The sequence below is a fragment of the Somniosus microcephalus genome, chromosome 8, assembly GCF_052327205.1.
Source record: "Somniosus microcephalus isolate GS21.2 chromosome 8, FLI_Smic_1.0, whole genome shotgun sequence".
Classification (NCBI taxonomy): Eukaryota; Metazoa; Chordata; class Chondrichthyes; order Squaliformes; family Somniosidae; genus Somniosus; species Somniosus microcephalus.
This window is the reverse complement of record NC_140994.1, coordinates 37,808,522-37,830,497: the sequence shown is the minus strand read 5'-3', so window position 1 is coordinate 37,830,497 and position 21,976 is coordinate 37,808,522. Positions and strand designations below refer to the sequence as shown.

Genomic DNA, 21,976 nt, shown 5'->3' with positions numbered 1-21,976 from the left:
ACGCCTTCTAGTGCTTTTTCTTTACATTCTATTTATGCTGATTTGAACATTACAAAATTCAAGAAATGGTCTTGAACATGGAACAGACGAATTAGGTACGGTACTTTCAAAAATCACCCTAAGAGTGACCTAAAAGACTTCTCAGCTTCAAGTTTAAAGTTTCTAAAAGTTGTACATTGATACCTTAATGGAGTCTGCTCAAGGTGATCCTGGAGAAACTCAGCATCATACAGTGGCTTGCTGTACTCAGAGTGTTGTGGAGGATCAGGAGCAACAGGTGCAAGTGGAAGAGGTGGAACTGACTCTTTCTTTTCAGACGCCAAGGAAACACTGGTAAACACAGATACAGAGATGTGTCAGGATAACTGTTCATGTAGTTTAGCTATGAGAACAAATTTACTGTATCATCAAAACTACAGCTCATATAAATGGTCACTTTAACAATCATTTTCAAAACAACTTTTACAGTGAGCTAATGCATGTCATTTAAATAAAGCAGGAAAAGCTGGAAATGCACAGCAGGTTGAACAGCATCGGAAAGAAAAACACAGGTCAATGTTTCTGCTGGATGGATCTCATCCAAAATATTAACATCATTCCCCTTCAAATTCTGATCCGCCTGCTGCCCATTTCTAACATTTTTTTATTTCAGGTTAACATTTCTTGCAGGTTTTTTCATCTCTCTATATATCCTGCGATCACATTTGACCACAATAGATTTTAACGTTTCCGTTACACAAGCTGTAATCCATCCAGCATTTTGTAGACCTTCCAACCTGAGGAAAAATGTTATGCCAAGTGCTCAAACTGCAAGGCAAACCATGTTTCCAGCTAAACAGGCTGGGGATTGAGGCTGCTTTTAACCCCTTAGAAATGTCAGGGTCTAGATGAGCAGAGGTTTGATCTAAGGAGACTCTGAGATGCCACCTTACCCAGGTATCAGACTTGGCTCAGTAGTTAGCATTCTTGCTGCTAAGTCAGATGGGGTGTCGGTCCAAGCACCACTCCTGACACTTGAGCACATAATCTAGTTTGGCATTTCAGCTTGGGAGCCAGTCGAGTTCCTGCCCTCTCAGAACTGACGAGCTGCAGCAGGATGACTACTTGTTGCCCACAGTTTGCTGGTGGCAGGTTAATAAGGTCCAGGCCTCACACTTGCACAACAAGTGGGCAGCGCCATTCCACTGACATTGCGCCTGTTTCAGGTGCTACTTTAAAATCGCCCTGCTGTGATTTGGATGAGCTGTTAAATCAAAGCCCTGTTTGCTGTGTCAGATGAACGTAAAAGATGCACTGGCACTGTTCCAAGTAGAGCAGGGGAGTTCTCCCAGTGTCTGGCCAATATTTATCCCTTAACAACATCACTAAAACAGATTATATGGTCACTTATCACATTGCAGTTTTGGGACCTTGCTCTGTGTAAATTGGCTGCTGCGTTTCCCTGCATTACAACAGAAAGTGCACTTTAAAAGTACTTCATGGACTGTAAAGTGCTTTAGGATGCACTGAGGATCTGAAAGGTGCTATATAAATGCAAGTTCTTTCTTCTTTCCCTTTCATCTCTTTACTTTAAAGTTTTATGTAATGGCTTCAAATCTAGGCTTACACTCCTCGGAGGTACAGCATGGTTGGAGGTGATGTCTTTTGTCTGAGATGTTAAACTGAGATTCCGTCTGTCTGATCAGGTGGTTTGGGTAAACGCTGATGGTCAAAGATTGCAGGCCACAAGCCGTTCAGATTCTTGTGTCGAGTGTTTGTTATAATTGTGCAGTGCGAGTCGGTTAATTGTCCAGAAGAGACTCCCTATTCAGTTTTTTCACCCAGCTTCTAAGCTGATCTCTTGGAGCTTTTCCATCACACAAAAAAAAACATTTTTTGCCTGGAGAGGATTCAGTGAAATTGCTTTTGAGAATCTTGGGAACCCCTGCTATGTTCCCTGAGAAGTTTCAATCACATCCATTGGGAAGGGTTTGCAGTGGCGAGAGGAACGAGGCCAGGGGTGTTTCTGAAGCTGCAACAAACAATGTTTGGCTCCGACCCTTTTTTTTAAAGAGTCATCCGACACTCACAACAAGATAATTTATGCAGTCACAACAAGAAACAGCAGGTTACCATTCAATCCAGAAATTTCTGTTTTTGGAACAATCCAACCACGTACTGTAATTATCTCGAATTCAGAACCAAAACAGCCAACTAACACTGAAGCTACAGCCAACTTTATTTGTAGCTCCTCTGGCATCAATATTATTCCAAAACTGTGGATCTATAATTAATTAGAAAATCGCTTCCATCTAACAGCTTGTGGTTTTCAACTTCATGTGATCAAACACCACCATGCAAGACAGTGTTCTCACCGGGCTTATGTATTGGCGCCAATGCACTACAGGAGAAATCATTCTCAAGTCAATGCACATTGTGAAATCCTTCTTGTACTTTAAATTGATCATCGCAAAGTGATCCCCCATACCAAAACCAATATCAGAATTGTAACCACTAGCACTTTACCCTTGTGTTGAGACCCTTTACTTTATATATTGTTTGCAAAAGAACATGGTCAAATGACCTTTATGCACCACCCATATAATCCTGTTGGAAGCTGTCTCAGAAGATGGATATTCAATCCTCTGCACATCTATATCAACATGCTTGCCTCATGATACTATTCTGGCCCAAGCATATTGACCCATGAATCAATTCAATGTATTTATCAGGCCACAGAGGATCCAGGTATTCCAACACCAGAACGCAGGATCCATGAAAATCGATGGTGGAAAACGGTGGAGCATACGCCTGTAGTTTCTAATTTGCACTCCGTGTGGATGGGGCAACTTGCTGGGCGTGCACATTTGTAAAATTAGCCCTGGTGCCTATGGCGCTGTCAGATCGACAGCGGTCGGGCCGTTTGCCTTCAGCAAGTGACATCAATGGCGGGAAAACTGCACCAGCCATCAATGGTACTCGCATAAAATAAAATCACCTCTACAAGCTCAAAATGCTCTCTGCAGACACGAGTTTGGAAGAAAATAAATGTCTAATTGTACTGCCCGATTGTTTTCAGTTCAAGTGGGTTTACAGTCTACTTTTAACCAACATCACTAAAACAGATTATCTGGTCGTTTATTTCATTGCTGTACGTGGAACCTTGTGTGTAAATTGAATGCTGTGTTTCCCTCCGCTACAACAGAGACTACAAATCAGAGGTACTTCACTGACACTGAAGCATTTTGGGACGACCCAAGGTCATGAAAAGTGCTATATAAATGCAAATAATTTATTCTTAAATTCAAAGTTGTTTAATTCTAATTATCTGATCATTCATATTTTTAGCACTAAATTCCCTCATTACTGTGTTACTTACATTGACTGATACAAGTTATGGATAATCGATTTTTTACAGCAAAAGACAACTGAATCAGGAGTAGACTGCAGTAAAACACATTCACACACCCACCATTACGCTCTACTGAAAACCTAGGGATGACACTGCAAGAGAAACAAATCAGAGCAGCTTTCATTCATTCACTTGGTTCCTTCTATACAGAGGTAGCAGGGAGGCTCAGTCCTAAAATCTTTCAGTCATGTAATGACCTCTACTTTTACTGTTCAGACAAGAACAATGGGGAGGGGGGGGGAAGGTTTAGATGTCCAAAACTCCCACAGATCTTTCAATTAAACTCTGCAGTTGTGTCCTATTCATTCAGAAAACAAGAAATATAAACAAAATGAATCTTTGCCAGCTTTGCTGTTCTTTTCCAAACATCCTACTGTGCCACCAACACGCAGTCTGCCTCCCTTGCAGAATGTTTACATAAATACTGTGCTTTTCCCCTCGTGTACTATCAGATGTGTCTCCAACTTGCAGGCTGATGTAAGGGCTATAGACTTTACAAGTCTTTTGCTCATGTTATTATCACCAATAAAGGCAGAACACCTCACATAGTAAAAGAAAAGCACATTGTACTCCGTCTCTAAAGAGTTATCCATTCTGGTAACTCTTTATTGCAGGTTTATTGACCCAGGCAACCTAAAGTGGCCAATTCTCGAGTCTCTGTGAAATGTATGCAAGACCTATTTCTGTCTGCAGTTACGACTTCATGCTTAACTGAACAGCAAGACTGTTTCCCATAACATGATCTGCCACATAGCACCACTGGGACTAACTTACCGAAGAGTACTGAAGTATAACAAATCCTTTTATATAGCAACATGCTGTAATTCTGGGTTTTTTTCAGTTTAAAGCTTCATTATAGACTTGCAGAAAATCTCATTCTACTTACCTAGTGGCAAGTAAGCCAGATACGTTGTATTTGAAGTTAAGTCTTTTCACAATGGACACATAGTTAGGATGCTGTGGATCTCACAGTATATTGCCCACAAACTGTAATGAATCCCAACAGCGAATACTGAAACAATCTGTAAGTGTATCACTGCTATAAATGACGGTGAGGAACACTTACAATCAGCCAATTAACAGTTAGTGGAGTCCACATTTGAAGCCACAATTCTTGAATGAAGTGCATTGAAGAGTGACTCACACAAAAGGCCACTGGCTATAAAACTGTAGCCTTCCTAAGGAGGCTCCTCCCCTATTGCATTGTCATGAAAGGTCAGCATCTGACTGACAACCAACAAGTGCTCTTCAGACATTTGAAACTGCTGGGGGTCAGCTGGATACAAGTCCATATAGTACTCATACAGTGGGCCCACCCATTTCAATTTACAATTCACAGCTGAAGATTCAGATGAAAAGCCTGCATTTACAGTGTGATGTAAGGCTCTCGAATTACAGTCACAGCATTTACTGTTCTGTATGTTTGTACCTTTCACCCTCTTAGTACTCAACAGGAATTATTTTACAATTGTCTCAATCTGCCTATTTGATTTGATCTAGTATTGTGATGCATGACAATTTGTAAATGGTTTTCATTGCTTTTATCTTAGTACCTTCTAAAATAAAATTCTCACTGATTAAAATGAACAATGGCAAAAAGTGTAATGATCTATCATGTTGGATCAGCAGTGCATCGTGCTACATTAATGGTGGGGCACAGGTTCAGTCTCCATGGCACTGAGGTCTGATCTCAGCTGTGTTTTATTGGGTAGGTGCTAAGTGGAGACCAGACATCTCGCCCCAAGAGAGGGGTGGGAAAATTGGAGGGCAGGTTATCACTGAACGCCTCTCAAGATTGCAACTGAGTTGGTTATTCCAAGAATGGCTTGATTTTAAGAAATATTTCTCATCTCCAGTTCTGTTTCAGAGCTTTTGTTAGACCAAACAAAACTGCAGATGTTTTATGATAGAATAGATATGCGGATATTGAAAGATGGAAAGGGTTAAATTAATTCCAGGTTTACAGCAGAAGTGAACAAAGTGCCGCTGGGAGATTATAAGAATAACCTCATTGTAGCAGAAAGATGAAAAACACAGGACATTCTGGCACTGCTTTGTTCAGACCCTTTTCATGACTGACACAGCCCTGCGTAGTAACTTTAAAACGTGCAAGGTGGGAAGCACATTTTGCTGTTTTCAATAAGCAGTTATTCTGGCAATTTTTAGACGGCCAATTTACTCTCAGAAGGTCTATGAAATTTGCTCAGTATAGAAGGGAAGGGTCAAGTTTTTGAATTATTAAGACTCTGAAGTCTGAGTTAAATTCATGTGTGAACTGTTTCTTGAAACCAGTAAGGAAAACATCCCTTTATCTGTCGGTGTCAGTACAGCAAAATATTGAGCAGGGGCTTATTTCGAAAACACTGTCAAATTACTTCTATCTGAGGTTATATGATGGATAACTGTACAGACTAATCTGTGTAATGGACATTTTTCAGGCAACATCTATGAGCATTTTGTAATATTTAACTGACTATTCAATCCAATTCAAGGCTTTATCATTAATCCAGTTTCTTCATTCTCTGCTAAGCACACTTTCACATTAAATCTTAAATAAACAATGCTGGAGATTTTAACCCGTTATCCTTATTCTGGCAAAGACATTTGGCTTTAAAGCTACTTTGAGCCATAAACAAGGCTGCTTCTTTTTGAAATTCAGAATTAAAGTAGAATGTTCAATGGACTTTCTGATAACAATCCCTTTGCACTGAAAGATTGCATGTCTTGAAATTAGGCTTTCTGAATATTAGTGTACAAATGCTTAACGTGTTCATAAGAATTTTTTTAGTCCATTATTTTAACAGATTCACTAACCCAAATAGATTATTGCCTCCTTTAAAATCACACACAGAGAAACTTCATATGAATATACTGAGAATTTTGATGTTAATATTCAAAGGATCTAATTTCAAGGTAAAAGAAACTTGGATAGAAACCTTGGCTTTTCCTTCAAAATTGTGGGCTGCCAAAACATTTGTCCCCCTTGCCCTATGTGTCCTGAGGAACTTTGTTGTTCACTCAGGAACAAACTAAAAGACCAAATTATGTAAAATCTCGTATTATGGACTTTAAAGACCCACCAGTAAACTCAGTTGAATAACTGAAACAAAGAATTAAAGGATGTCAGCATTTCATTTAAAGGAAATTCTCACTAATTCTCTCCAGTAATTTACACCACTCCACTGACTCCTTGCTGGTGTATGGTTTCACCAGCATTGGGTGTCCTCCAGGACCTCACGCAAGTGCCAATTATTCACATATGTGCCTCGATAGTAAATGGCAGTAGGCTATTTGGCTGTATAGGGCATCGCAACTAAGCCCAACCCTGTCCTCACAATAAATCTGTGCACAGTTATTTCATGCAGGGGTCACTGAATAACAATCAGGCGTCGGAACCCACTCTAACTCAGGCACGGAAGCCAGTTATAGTGATCGCTGACCTGACGGGCAGAACTCAGCACAGGCAAGGAATCAAACCCGGGTCTTCCTTATCTGAGTGGCTCAGCTATTTGCTGGATAGTCACTGGGGTTTAGATGTGATCACTTGAGAAATAATTATTCAGCAGAGACATGGGCAGGGGGTGGGGGGGGATTTTTCAGGGGGTCAGCAGGTGGGCCGGGTGGGGAAACATTTTTTTTGACAGCGGGTAGGGAACCCACTGTCAACCCGCCACCACGCTAGTTTCCCAGATGTCGGGTCTGTCATCGCTGAACAGACCCAAGACGAAGCGGCGGGGAAGGCAATTTAGATGATTAAGAGCTTGTTAACGGGCACATAAAAAACTATTTTAAGCTCATCTTTAGATTTTAAAAGTTCGCCCACAGCTTCCCGGCTGCTCAGGGATCACGTCAGGTAAGCATGAGGTCATTTCTTAACTTGACAGCTGCAAATGTTCTATAAAAGCTCCCATTTCATAGCTGTTCACTTTCCAAGGTTAGAAGCTGTTGCTTAGTGCATTTGGAAGACAGTCTGAGCTTTATGCAGCTTGCAAGTGTTTGGAGCAAACTCTCTATCCAGTGCCACCTCATTGAAACAACCTCTCTCACCATTGACAGATCGCTTCTGTCATCTCAACCTCACCTACTGCACAGGACACAGGGCATTAACAACCAACCACATTGCTGCCCAGGATGCCAGGGATGGCCTCACCATGGCCAGATTTACTTCACTTGACGCTGTACACCCTGGCTGCCACATGATGCGCTAGGTTGGCACCATCCAACACCAACACCATGAAGCATCCCGACAATGCCCAAGCCATTCATTTCACACTCATCACTATTGCGAGGGGTACTGTTATATCTCACCATTCACTGCAACTCATTAAGCCATTGCCATAGGTGCACACAAATCTATCCAAGTACGCAAAGTGTTGAAAATAAAGATTTCAATGTTTGACAGCACATTAACAGAAACTTTACATGAACATTGGATAAAACACCCAAGTGCCTACCCTTGTGTGTTGGTTGGTATGATTGGACCAGGATGAGGGTGAGTGTGAGGGGTGGCTAGTGAGATGGAGAAGTGATAATGTAGATAGAGAGGGATGGGTGGAGGTGCAAGGTAAGTTGGTGTGAGTAAGGATGTTTAGGGGTAGGGTAGGGAAGGCAGAGCGATGGGGATGTGATGAGTGGCACAGCAGGATGAGGTTGAGTGTGGCTTTGCAGTAACGTTTCATGATCTAATGAGATCATTGAAAGGTTTGTGCCACTGCAGTCTGGTCCTCCTGATGACATCCCTGCTTGTGTCCTCCTGTGCAACCAGGCTGCGTTGATCTCATGGGAGGTCTCTTCCGCCCATTGGAAGGGAAGAGAACCTCCCTGCGTGCTGTGACTCCCTCCATAAGCATATGGAGGGAATCATGGGGGAGCCTGGGTGCAGCCGTGCACCTATGTGCAGTCATTGTCAATATTCCGGGGTATAGAATCTTCAGGCGAGACAGAGGGGGGTGTAAAAGGGGAGGGGGTGTTGCAATATTAATTAAGGAGTCAATTACTGCTGTAAGGAGGGATGATATATTAGCGGGTTCCTCTAATGAGGCCATATGGGTAGAACTTAAAAACAAAAAGGGGGCAAGCACTTTGCTGGGAGTGTACTATAGGCCCCCAAACAGTCAGGGGGAGATAGAGGAACAGATATGTAGGCAAATCTCAGAAAAGTGCGAAAATAATAGGGTAATAATAGTGGGGGATTTCAACTTCCCCAATATAAATTGGGACAGTCAGAGTGTGAAAGGCTTAGAGGGTGCAGAATTCTTAAAGTGCATCCAGGAGAGCTTTTTGAGCCAACATGTAGAAAGTCCTACAAGAGAGGGGGCGGTACTGGACCTAATTCTGGGGAATGTAGCCGGGCAAGTGGTGGAAGTGTCAGTAGGAGAGCATTTTGGCGACAGTGACCATAATTCGGTGAGATTTAAGGTGGTCATGGAAAAAGACAAAGACGGCCCGGAAATAAGGGTTCTAAATTGGGGGAAGGCCGATTTTAATATGATAAGGCAGGATCTGGCCAAAGTGGACTGGGAGCAGCTGCTTATAGGAAAATCCACATCAAAACAGTGGGAGACTTTCAGAAGGGAAATAGAGAGAGTACAACGCCAACATGTTCCTGTAAAGGTCAAGGGTGGGACCAACAAGCAAAGGGAACCTTGGATGACAAGGGATATACAAAAATGCATTAGAAATAAGAGGGGGGCTTTTGGCAGTTACAAAAGACTAAAGACAGAAGAAGCCCTAGAGGAGTATAAAAAGTGCAGGGGCATACTTAAAAAAGAAATTAGGAGGGCGAGGAGGGGCCATGAAATAACACTGGCGAGCAAAATAAAGGAAAATCCTAAGATGTTTTATAAGTATATTAAGGGCAAGAGGATAACCAGGGAAAGGGTAGGGCCCATTAGGGACCAAAGTGGCAATCTGTGTGTAGAGCCAGAGGATGTAGGCGGGGTTTTAAATGAATTTTTTGCATCTGTGTTCACTATGGAGAAAGACGATGCAGACATAGAAATCGGGCAAGGGGACTGTGACATACTTGAACATATTAGCATCGAGAGGGAGGAGGTGCTAGCGGTTTTAGCGGGCCAAAAAGTGGATAAATCCCCAGGCCCGGACGAGATGTATCCCAGGCTGCTGTGGGAGGCAAGGGAGGAGATTGCAGGGGCTCTGACACTAATTTTCAGAACCTCTCTGGCCACAGGGGATGTACCAGAGGACTGGAGAACAGCTAACGTAGTACCATTATTCAAGAAGGGTAGCAGGGATAAACCAGGGAATTACAGGCCAGTGAGTCTAACATCTGTGGTGGGGAAATTATTGGAAAAAATTCTGAGGGACAAAATTAATCTCCACTTGGAGAGGCAAGGATTAATCGGGGATAGTCAGCATAGCTTTGTTAAGGGTAAATCATGTCTAACAAATCTGATCGAATTTTTCGAGGGGGTGACTAGTGGGGTGGATGAGGGAAATGCTGTGGATGTGGTGTACATGGACTTCAGTAAAGCTTTTGACAAAGTCCCGCATAGGAGACTGGTCAAGAAGGTAAGAGCCCATGGGATCCAGGGTGCCTTGGCGCGTTGGATCCTAAACTGGCTGAGTGGCAGGAGGCAGAGGGTGATGGTCGAAGGTTGCTTTTGTGACTGGAAGCCTGTGTCCAGTGGGGTACCTCAGGGATCGGTGCTGGGTCCCTTGTTGTTCGTGATCTACATAAATGATTTGGATGAAAATGTAAAAGGTATGATCAGTAAGTTCGCAGATGACACGAAAATTGGTGGGGTGGTAAATTGCGAGGAGGAAAGCCTCCGGCTACAGGACGATATAAACGGGTTGGTCAGATGGGCGGAAAAGTGGCAAATGGAATTTAACCCTGAAAAGTGCGAGGTGATGCATTTTGGACGGACAAATAAGGCAAGGGAATACACAATGAGTGGTAGGACCCTAGGAAGTACAGAGGGTCAGAGGGACCTCGGTGTACATGTACATAGATCCCTGAAGGCAGCGGAGCAGGTAGATAAGGTGGTTAAAAAGGCATATGGGATACTTGCCTTCATTAGCCGAGGCATAGAATATAAGAGCAGGGAGGTTATGATGGAGCTGTACAAAACGCTGGTGAGGCCACAGCTGGAGTACTGTGTGCAGTTCTGGTCGCCTCACTATAGGAAGGATGTGATTGCTTTGGAGAGGGTGCAGAGAAGATTCACCAGGATGTTACCTGGGATGGAGCGCCTCAGCTATGAAGAGAGGCTGGACAGGCTGGAGTTGTTTTCCTTGGAGCAGAGAAGGCTGAGGGGGGACCTGATTGAGGTGTACAAAATAATGAGGGGCATAGATAGGGTAGATAAAGAGGAACTTTTCCCCTTAGTGGGGGGGTCAATAACAAGGGGGCATAGATTCAGGGTAAGGGGCAGGAGATTTAGAGGGGATTTGAGGAGGAACTTTTTCACCCAGAGGGTGGTTGGAATGTGGAACTCAATGCCTGAAAGGGTGGTGGAGGCAGGAACCCTCACAACATTCAAGAAGCATTTGGATGAGCACTTGAAATGCCATTGCATACAAGGCTATGGACCAAATGCTGGAAAATGGGATTAGACTGGACAGGGATGGATGGGCGGCGCAGGCACGATGGGCCGAAGGGCCTCTTTCTGTGCTGTAAAACTCTATGACTCTATGAGTACGACTGTCAAAAATCAATTTGCGCATGGTCCCTTTAAGGAAACCGGCTGATGACACGTCATCAAGTGACGTCATCAGACCCGCTTCCTTCAATTGGCCAGTAAATGCGCTGGGCAACCTTAAGCCCAATCAGCGTAAGATCACTTTGGACAGTGGGCTGGAGCCAGCAGCAGTTTCGCACCCGGCCACCGACCCCGGCCACACCCGACCCGCCGAGGTAGCGGAAATCGCGGCTACGTTTGCTCAGCTGTTCATTAAAAAATTCTGTATCTACTTATCACCTTCATGGGGAAGTGCTGTAATGCAAATGTCTTGCACTTAAACTAGCAGCAATGCCCGAGATGTCGTTTTCAGTAAGATATAAATTAGGTTACGGAATAGAAACAGAGCTTCTGTTCTACTTCAGCCACTATGTTCAGTGTGAATCAATAGAAAGACTGGATGTAAATGCAGCTCTGCGATCTGTACAATCCTCCAGTTTTCTTTAACTTTTTCAATTGTGTTTCTATGTTTCATCTAAGAAGTGTCCAAATCATTAATACACCAGATGGGCTACTTTAAAATATGTAGTGGCCCGAACATCTTGATTAGATTTTCTTTCAAGACAGTGAAATGGTCTTGGACACAGCTACTAAGGCTAACCCTCCATCTGCAGTTGCAATAAGTGCCACAAAGCTGTTAACACTATTAAAGCATGCTGAAATTGTAGGCCATTGTTTAATGACATTTATCAATCTTACTGAGTTCTGATGACAGCTGAATGTCACTGACTTCTTGTGGTATCTCGAGAGTGATATAAAATCTGTTAGTCTGTAAGTCAGCAAACTCAACTTTTTTATATTACTGTCTGCACCAGTAAAACAACTCAATGCCCAACCTACCGTAAGCAATATGATTTATTCTTTTTGCATCTTTTTTGTTGTACGTTTTGCACATTTAAGGTGCCAGTAAAATGTATTAATTTATTTGAACATTTTGGGGGATTATCCAAAACTCCAACAAATTATAGCTGAACAATCATAAAAAAAACACAAAAAGGGAAAGAAAGCTAGTTATTTCCAACTGTTTTTCTGCCTTTGAAATAAGCTAAAGAGGTTGGTGAGATGACAAGGAGAGGAGCTAAGCAGCTGCCAATACAGAGAAATATTCAACCACAAAAAATGTACATTGGGGAGCCAATATAAAGCTTCAAGGACAGGAGTGAGGGATAAGTCGGACTTAGTGTAGGACAGGATAAGCGCGACAGAGTTCTGCACAAGTTGTAGTCTCTGCAGGGTGGAGGATGGAAGGGCAGCAAGGAGAGCATTAGTGCAGTCAAGTCTGGAGGTGACAACAGCATGTGGAGGGGGGGTTTCAACAGCAGAAGGGCCTAGGTGGGGAGAGGCAGTGTTCGGTGATTACCCTAATTTAATTTATTATTTCTATGTAAGGATGTAACTGGCAGAATAGATATTTGAGGATGTAACTGGTAGAATAGATAAGGGAGAACCAGTGGATGTGGTGTATTTGGACTTTCAGAAGGCTTTCGATAAGCTCCCGCATAAGAGATTAGCGTGTAAAGTTAAGGCGCATGGGATTGGGGGCACGGTGCTGACTTGGATAGAGAACTGGTTAGCAGACAGGAAGCAAAGAGTTGGAATAAATGGCTCTTTTTCCGAGTGGCAGGCAGTGATTAGTGGGGTACCACAGGGATCGGTCCTAGGACCCCAGCTATTCACAATATATATAAATGATCTAGACAAGGGAACTAGATGTAATATCTCCAAGTTTGCAGATGACACAAAGCTGGGTGGGCATGTGTGCTGTGAGGAGGATGCTGAGAAACTCCAGTATGATTTGGACAGGTTGGGTGATTGGGCAGAAGCATGGCAGATGCAGTATAATGTGGATAAATGCAAGGTTATCCACTTTGGTGGCAAAAACAGGAAGGCAGATTATTATCTGAATGGCAATAGATTGGGAGAAGGGGAAGTGCAACGAGACCTGGGTGTCCTTGTGCACCAGTCGCTGAAGGCAAGCATGCAGGTGCAGCAGGCGGTTAAGAAGGCAAATGGTATGTTGGCCATCATAGCGAAAGGGTTCAAGTACAGGAACAAGGATGTCTTGCTGCAGTTGTACAGGGCCTTGGTGAAACCACACCTTGAGTATTGTGTGCAGTTTTGGTCGCCTTATCTGAGGAAGGATGTTCTTGCCATGGAGGGAGTGCAGCGGAAATTCACCAGACTGATACCTGGGATGGCAGGAATGACGTATGAGGAGAGATTGGGTCGATTGGGCTTATACTCGCTGGAGTGCCTTGTGCATTGAGTGGTGCTGGAGTTTTGCTAAGTGGGAGAAAAATCATTTAAGTGTATTTTGTGAATTTTAGTGTGTTAAGAAGTCAATTATTTGAAGTAAGTTAAATTTTTTAAGGGTTTTTTAAACTCTTGGGCAGTTTAAACCGGAAGTAGAATCCGGGTATAAAAGGGGAGGGGCTAGTGCAGTGCACGGAGTGCCTTGTGCATTGAGTGGTGCTGGAGTTTTGCTAAGTGGGAGAGTTCGGATAAGTGGGAGGTGAGGGTGTGTTTTTTGCTCTGTTTTGTTCCCCACTCCCAGGCTTGGACAACACTGCGGAGGCGGAGCAGCGAGACGAGTCAACCAAACAGGCCCCACAGACAGTATTCAAGGAGGAGGTTGGTGATCAGCTGGTTGGTTGCTTTTCTTCCTTCTCTTCTCTTTTATACCTTTAAGTTGGTAAGTCCTTTGAATAGTGGTGTGACATTATCATCTATATCCGGGCAGGGTCTTCATAACTAATAATAAGAAATTTAATTAATTATATAGAATGGAGCAGGTGATGTGTTACTGTTGCGAGATGTGGGAGCCAGTGGTCCCCATTGAGGCTCACGGTGATTACATCTGCGACAAGTGTTTGCTGCTAGAGGAACTCAAGTTCCATGTTATGGAGCTTGAGACCGAGCTTCAGACACTGCGACACATCAGGGAGGGGGAGAAGTTCCTGGACTCTATGTTTCAGGAGATGGTCACACCTATGAAGTTAATTACTGCAGATGTAGTCCCTGGTCAGGGACAGGATGGTGTGACTACGAGTGAGGGAGGTACAGGGATCCAGGATGTAGTGTTGAAGGAGACGCAGCCCTTGTTCTTGTCCAGCAGGATCGAGGTTCTTACTCCCTGTGAGGGCGGGAGCGGGGACTGCAGGGAGGATGAGCAACCTGGCCACAGCACCGTGGTACAGGGGGCCATTCAAGTGGAGGGAGTAAAAAGAAATGTTGTAGTGGTAGGGGATAGTATCATTAGGGGGATAGATAGGGTTCTCTGCAGTCAAGAGCGGGAGTCCCGAAGGCTGTGTTGCCTGCCCGGTGCGAGGGTTAAGGACATCTCTTCTGGGCTGGAAAGAAATTTGGAGTGGGAGGGGGAGGATCCAGTTGTCGTGGTCCATGTTGGTACAAACGACGTAGATAGGACAAGGAAGACGGTTCTGTTAAAGGAGTATGAGCAGCTAGGGGTCAAATTAAAAAACAGAACCTCAAGGGTAATAATCTCTGGGTTATTACCTGAGCCACGAGCGAATATGGCTAGGATAAATAAAATTAAAGAGTTAACTGTGTGGCTCAAAGACTGTTGTGGGAGAAATGGGTTTTGCTTCTTGGGACACTGGCACCAATACTGGGACGGCAGGGGGCTGTTCCGTTGGGACGGACTCCACTTGGCCAGTGCTGGGACTAGAGTCCTGGCAAATCATATAGCTAGGGCTGTAGAGAGGGCTTTAAACTAATTAGTGGGGGGGAGGTTTCTAGAGAGCAAATAATAGAAATGACAACAGAGAAGGTCATAGACTTAGGTAGCAGTGGGGGAACTAAAAAACAGAATGTGTCAGGAAGGGACAGAAGGTATGGAGCAAAAAGTAAAGTACTAAAAAGGGAAAAAACAGGAACAAAGTGTTACAAAACATATTTGAAAGTTCTTTATCTGAATGCACGTAGCATTCGTAACAAAATGAATGAGTTAACGGCGCAAATAACGACATATGGGTATGATCTTGTGGCCATTACAGAAACATGGCTGCAGGGTGACCATGACTGGGAATTAAACATACCAGATTATTTAACAATCAGGAAGGACAGGCAGGAAGGGAGAGGAGGTGGGGTGGATATGTTAATAAAGGAAGGAATCACTGTAATACAGAGAAATGATATTGGGTCAAAGGAGCAGGATAGTGAAACAGTTTGGGTGGAGATAAGGAATAATAAGGGGAAAAAAACACTAGTGGGTGTAGTCTATAGGCCTCCGAACAGTTGCAACTCTGTTGGACGGAGTATTAATCAGGAAATAGTTGAGGCTTGTAATAAGGGAACAGCTATAATTATGGGGGATTTTAATTATCATATTAACTGGACAAATCAAATTGGGCAGAGCAGCCTTGAGGATGAGTTCATTGAGTGTATTAGGAATGGGTTTCTTGAGCAGTATGTAACTGAACCGACCAGGGGGCAAGCAACCTTAGATTTGGTCCTGTGTAATGAGACAGGATTAATTAAAAATGTCCTAGTAAAGGATCCCCTTGGAATGAGTGACCATAACATGGTTGAGTTCCATATTCAATTAGAGGGTGAGAAGGTTGGATCTCAAACAAGCATGCTGAGCTTGAATAAAGGAGACTATGAAGGTATGAGAGCGGAATTGATTAGAGTGGACTGGGAAAATAGATTAAAGGGTAAGACGGTACATGATCAGTGGTGTACATTTAAGGAGTTATTTTACAACTTCCAAAAAATATGTATTCCACTGAGGAAAAAAGGGTGTAAAAGAAAAGATAGCCATCCGTGGCTAAGTAAAGTAATTAAGGATAGTATCCGACTAAAAACAAGGGCATATAAGGTAGCCAAATCTAGTGGGAGGATGGAAGATTGGGAAGTCTTTAAAAGACAGCAAAAAATAACTAAAAGATTGATTAAGAAAGGGAAAATAGATTATGAAAGTAAATTAGCAAAAAATATAAAAACAGACAGTAAAAGTTTCTATAGTTATATAAAAAGAAAAAAGGTGGCTAAAGTAAATGTTGGTCCCTTAGAGGATGAGACCGGGAAATTAATGGTGGGAAACATGGAGATGGCAAAAACACTGAACAATTATTTTGTATCAGTCTTTCCAGTAGAGGACACTAAGAATATCCCAACACTGGACAAACAGGGGGCTCTAGCGGGGGAGGAACTAAATACGATTAAAATCACTAAGGAAGTGGTACTTGGTAAAATAATGGGACTCAAGGCGGATAAATCCCCTGGACCTGATGGCTTGCATCCTAGGGTCTTGAGGGAAGTAGCGGTAGGGATTGTGGATGCATTGGTAATAATTTTCCAAAACTCACTGGACTCAGCAAAGGTCCCGGCAGATTGGAAAACTGCTAATGTAACACCCTTATTTAAAAAGGGTAGTAGGCAGAAGGCTGGAAACTATAGACCTGTTAGCCTAACATCTGTGGTTGGTAAAATGTTAGAGTCCATTATTAAGGAGACAGTAACGGGACATTTGGATAAACATAATTTAATAGGACAAACTCAGCATGGTTTCATGAAGGGGAAGTCATGTTTGACAAATTTGCTGGAGTTTTTTGAGGAAGTAACATACAGGGTGGATAAAGGGGAACCAGTGGACGTAGTGTATTTAGACTTCCAAAAGGCATTTGACTAGGTGCCACACAAAAGATTATTGCTCAAGATAAAAAATCACAGGATTGGGGGTAATATTCTGGCGTGGGTGGAGCATTGGCTCTCTAACAGAAAGCAGAGAGTTGGGATAAATGGTTCGTTCTCAGATTGGCAACCAGTAACTAGTGGTGTTCCGCAGGGGTCAGTGCTGGGTCCCCAACTCTTTACAATCTATATTAACGATTTGGAGGAGGGGACCGAGTGTAACATATCAAAGTTTGCAGATGATACAAAGATGGGACGGAAAGTAGTGAGTGAGGAGGACATAAAAAACCTGCAAAGGGACATAGACAGGCTAAGTAAGTGGGCAGAGATTTGGCAGATGGAATACAATACTGGAAAGTGTGAGGTTATGCACTTTGGCAGGAAAAATCATAGAGCAAGTTATTATCTTAATGGCAAGAAACTGGAAAGTACTGTAGTACAAAGGGATCTGGGGGTCCTGGTGCACGAAACTCAAAAAGTTAGTATGCAGGTGCAGCAAGTGATCAAGAAGGCCAATGGAATGTTGGCTTTTATTGCTAGGGGGATGGAATATAAAAACAGGGAGGTATTGCTGCAGTTGTACAAGGTATTGGTGAGACCGCACCTGGAATACTGCATACAGTTTTGGTGTCCATACTTAAGAAAAGACATACTTGCTCTCGAGTCAGTACAAAGAAGGTTCACTCGGTTAATCCCGGGGATGAGGGGGTGGTCATATGAGGAGAGGTTGAGTAGATTGGGACTCTACTCATTGGAGTTCAGAAGAATGAGAGGCGATCTAATTGAAACATATAAGATTGTGAAGGGGCTTGATCGGGTGGATGCGGTGAGGATGTTCCCAATGATGGGTGAAACTAGAACTAGGGGGCATAATCTTAAAATAAGGGGCTGCTCTTTCAAAACGGTGATGAGGAGAAACTTCTTCACTCAGAGGGTGGTAGGTTTGTGGAATTTGCTGCCCCAGAAAGCTGTGGAAGCTGCATCATTAAATAAATTTAAAACAGAAATAGATAGTTTCCTAGAAATACAGGGAATTAAGGGTTACGGGGAGCGGGCAGGAAATTGGACATGAGTCTAGGTTCGGAATGGTCATGGCCCTGTGGGTAGTGGAGTGGGCCCAGGGGCCGTGTAGCCTGGTTCTGCTCCTACTGTGTTCTAATTCTGTGTTAGATTTCAGGAGATGGTTTTATTCCTGTTCCTGGTTGGGGTGGAGATCGCCTTTACAGAAGGTAAGTACTGTAGAAAATATAGGGACAGAGTGATCTCCTGGAAGAATTTCGATCGCCTAGATGGGTCGGAGAGGAATTTCCCAGATTTTTTTCTCCCAAATTGGCCATTGGGTCTTTATCTGGTTTTTCGCCTCTCCCGGGACATCACATGGGTTCGGGTGGATGCACAGTGATAGAAGATTTGAGGTTAGGATCAGATCAGCCATGATCTTATTGAATGGTGGAGCAGGCTCGAGGGGCCGATTGGCCTACTCCTGCTCCTATTTCTTATGTTCTTATGAGTTTAGAAGAATGAGAGGGGATCTCATTGAAACTTATAAAATTCTAACAGGACTAGACAGACTAGATGCAGGAAGGATGTTCCTGATGGCCGGGGAGTCCAGAACCAGGGGTCACAGTCTAAGGATAAGGGTTAAGCCATTTAGGACAGAGATGAGGAGGAATTTCTTCACCCAGAGAGTGGTGAACCTGTGGAATTCTCTACCACAGAAGGCAGTGGAGGCCAATTCATTAAATATATTCAAGAAGGAGTTACTGTAGATATATTTCTTGAGGCTAAAGGGATCAAGGGATAGGAGGAGAAGGCAGGGACAGGGTACTGAATTTGGATGATCAGCCATGATCTAATTAAATGGCGGAGCAGGCTCGAGGGGCCGAATGGCCTACTCCTGCTCCTATCTTCTATGTTTCTATGTTTCTATGTGGAACAATGTATACATAATGTATGATTCTCTCTACATATATCTTGCATAGAATGTCACTGTTGCATTCTGCTTACACAGTACGTCACTGGTCAGAGAGATTGCAGTCTTTTCCGGTCCTAATTTCCTGTGTTCCGATCTATATGTAAAAGTTTTGCACGCAGCACACATTTTGTCCATCATACATGTCACAAGTTTCTGTGTCAATTCGATTTCAATAAATCACGACTGTAAAAAGGTAACGAAAGTACCAATCAAAAGCAGGTGCAAAGACGACCACCAACAACAACAATTTGCATTTATATAGCACCTTTAATGTAGTAAAACGTCCCAAGGCGCTACACACGAGCATTATCAAACAAAATTTGGCACCGAGCCACATAAGGAGATATCAGGGCCAATGACCAAACGCTTGGTCAAAATGGTAGGTTTTAAGGAACATCTTAAAGGAAGAGAGAGAGGTAGCAAGGCGGAGAGGTTTAGGGAGGGAATTCCAGAGCTTAGGGCCTTGGCAGCTGAAGGCATGGCCACCAATCGTGGAGCACAGAGATCTCGGAGGGTTGTAGGGCTGGAAATACTAATAAAGCGCTACTTAAGGATGTATGAAAAGTACTGGTCTAAATCAGCAGTAAGCAAATATCCAACAATAAATCAGCAAGAAGGAGACTAGGATCAATGAAATCCCTCAAAATATTTCTCGAAAATCTTTTCATCTGGTATTTTGCTTTCTCACTAAGCTAAGGATTTAGTATGATAAATAAGGGCCGTGAAATGGCAGAGTCCCTGCTTTGCCAGCAGAAGTGTGACAGATCTGGGACCCCTGTCCACCTATAACCAAGAATATGGACCCCGTCTCAAATCATGGGGACGGGTCATTTAAATAGTCAGAGGAGTTGGCCTGCCCTATCCAGGCTGGGGAAATGGCACAGCTTTTTTGTGTTGCTCAGGGAAACTGATCTTTATGCCAGGACAAGAGGGGGATTGTTTATGAGGCATTTTGATGCTGACGTTGGACATCGAGGCTAGAGTCACTTATTCTGCCAGGCCTGAATAATCACCTGGTCAGGTGCTGGTCACTAGACACTCGACTGGGAAAACTTCCCTGTGACAGTGCTACACCAACTGTAGGTCCAGGAAGAACTACAAATCCACTGTGGGAGGTAAGGGAAGAAATACCTTTGAAAATTATATGAATAACTCAGAAAAAGAAGAAATGTTTCAAGGAGTGCAGAATAAACAAACAAATAAAGTATCTTAAGCAAATACTGCAAATCCACCATGGGGATTGGAGCAAAAGTAAGTATAACTGGGAATAAGAGGAACTATGTAGGAATAATAGTTATTTCCATCTTATATAATTTTGTAGAGTAGCAAGTAAATATAGTATTGCAAATCTTATATCTATATCAGTATCCCTAAAATAAGCTCTGTTCTACCTCATCAGTTATGTGATATGTTGCTATATTACAGCAATAGGTGAACAACTGTGTTTAGGCTGCAGCAGGCCTCCAGTAAGCATCGAAAACCATTCTCTGGATCCTGTACTACCCATGGGAGAGCTAATATCTTCAAAAACATTGTGCGATGTTAATGCCTGAGAATAATTTTTTTTTTCACATTTTGGCACTTATTGTCAGCATCGAGAACTCCCAGGTCAGGTACAGAGCAAACAGATGCAGAATTAGGCGCCCTTAACTCTGCACAAACAATGGGGTAGAAATTGCTTATGGCCCATTTTCGAGTCCATAACCAGCAGCGTGCATCAATAAATAAAAGTTTTTTGTATCAGTTACTGTTAACAAGATATAAACAGCAATGAGAACTTTCTGCATATGATCAAATATCGCATCTTGCATTAATGCAGAGACAACTAAAGGAGGCACTTGTATATGCAAAGGGGAGAGAAGAATAAGCTTTATCTTGGAGCCCGCAAAAGAAAACACATACTTTGATTTTTTTTTAATTCTTGAAGTTTTTATATGGTTTTAAATTATTGAAAATGACTATCATTTTATATAAAATGATGATTAAAGATGATAATTTTCAACAGGCAGAAAATCTCTAACTCTTATGAGGCTGTTCCACTACCCATTGAATGTGTGCACGTAGTTGACAGTTACACACTTTATAGCTCCTGTATGTAACAAAATTAATGATGGTTTTTAATAAAAAATTAATCAAATATGAATATTTCCTCTGGTTGGGGGCGACAGTGATGAGGAATCACCAATTTAAAATTGTCACTAAGAGAGTGAGGAGAGAGGTGAAGAGAAATTTCTTTGCACTCGTTGGAGTGTGGAATGTGTAGTTGAAGCCGAGACCAGTGTATCATTTATGGGAAAAACAGATACATTTTGAAGCAGAGAAAGATGCAGGGATATGGGGAGGGAGCCGGGCAGTGGGATTAGAATTAGTTTGTCCCAGCCAAGAGCAGGCACAGACACAATGGGCCAAAGGGCCTCTTTCTGTGTTGTAAACATCTATGGTTCTAACTATGTACAAAGATTCATTAATTTAGGCTGGATGCCAGTGGTCGCCTTATCTGAGGAAGGATGTTCTTGCCATGGAGGGAGTGCAGCGAAGATTCACCAGACTGATACCTGGGATGGCAGGAATGACGTATGAGGAGAGATTGGGTCGTTTGGGCTTATACTCGCTAGAGTTTAGAAGAATGAGGGGGGATCTCATTGAAACTTATAAAATTCTAACAGGACTAGACAGACTAGATGCAGGAAGGCTGTTCCCGATGGTGGGGGAGTCCAGAACCAGGGGTCACAGTGTAAGGATAAGGGGTAAGCCATTTAAGACTGAGATGAGGAGGTATTTCTTCACCCAGAGAGTGGTGAACCTGTGGAATTCTCTATCACAGAAGACAGTCGAGGCCAATTCATTAAATATATTCAAGAAGGAGTTAGATATATTTCTTAAGGCTAAAGGGATCAAGGGATATGGGGAGAAGGCAGGGACAGGATACTGAATTTGGATGATCAGCCATGATCGCATTGAATGGCGGAGCAGGCTCGAGGGGCCGAATGGCCTACTCCTGCTCCTATCTGTGTTTCTATGTTTCTATGTCCAACTATTACTGTCTTTTTCTACCTTGTGGTCATGATGCCTTTATCCAGTGCACCTGCTGTTACTGTGCCAATTACAGCCACAACATCCTTTCCAAGTTCAGAAGATGAAGAAGAGGCAGATTCAGGAGAAGGACTACAGTCAACAGAGAGCAGGAAAAAGAACAGTTAGAAAAATTGAATACTCTTATTACAACTGTTTGATAACAATATAAATACATTT

The 21,976-nt window shown here is 43.0% G+C and overlaps 1 protein-coding gene across 12 annotated transcripts in view; it reads right to left on the bottom strand.

Annotated features, from left to right (window-relative positions):
• The window catches only part of LOC147113459 (uncharacterized), a 364,793-nt gene that overhangs the window by 220,098 nt on the left and 122,719 nt on the right, over positions 1-21,976 (bottom strand). For 11 of the 12 annotated variants that reach the window (XR_015079214.1, XM_085994578.1, XM_085994586.1 and 8 more), the window contains 2 exons: positions 21,779-21,889; positions 184-330 (listed from right to left, as the gene is read on the bottom strand). Coding sequence is in view for 11 of the 12 variants with exons in the window: in XM_085994578.1 (XP_085850704.1) it covers positions 184-330; positions 21,779-21,889 (258 nt within the window). In the remaining variant the exon portion in view is untranslated. The remainder of the gene's footprint in view (positions 1-183; positions 331-21,778; positions 21,890-21,976) is intronic. The other variant, XM_085994589.1, reaches the window with a different exon arrangement.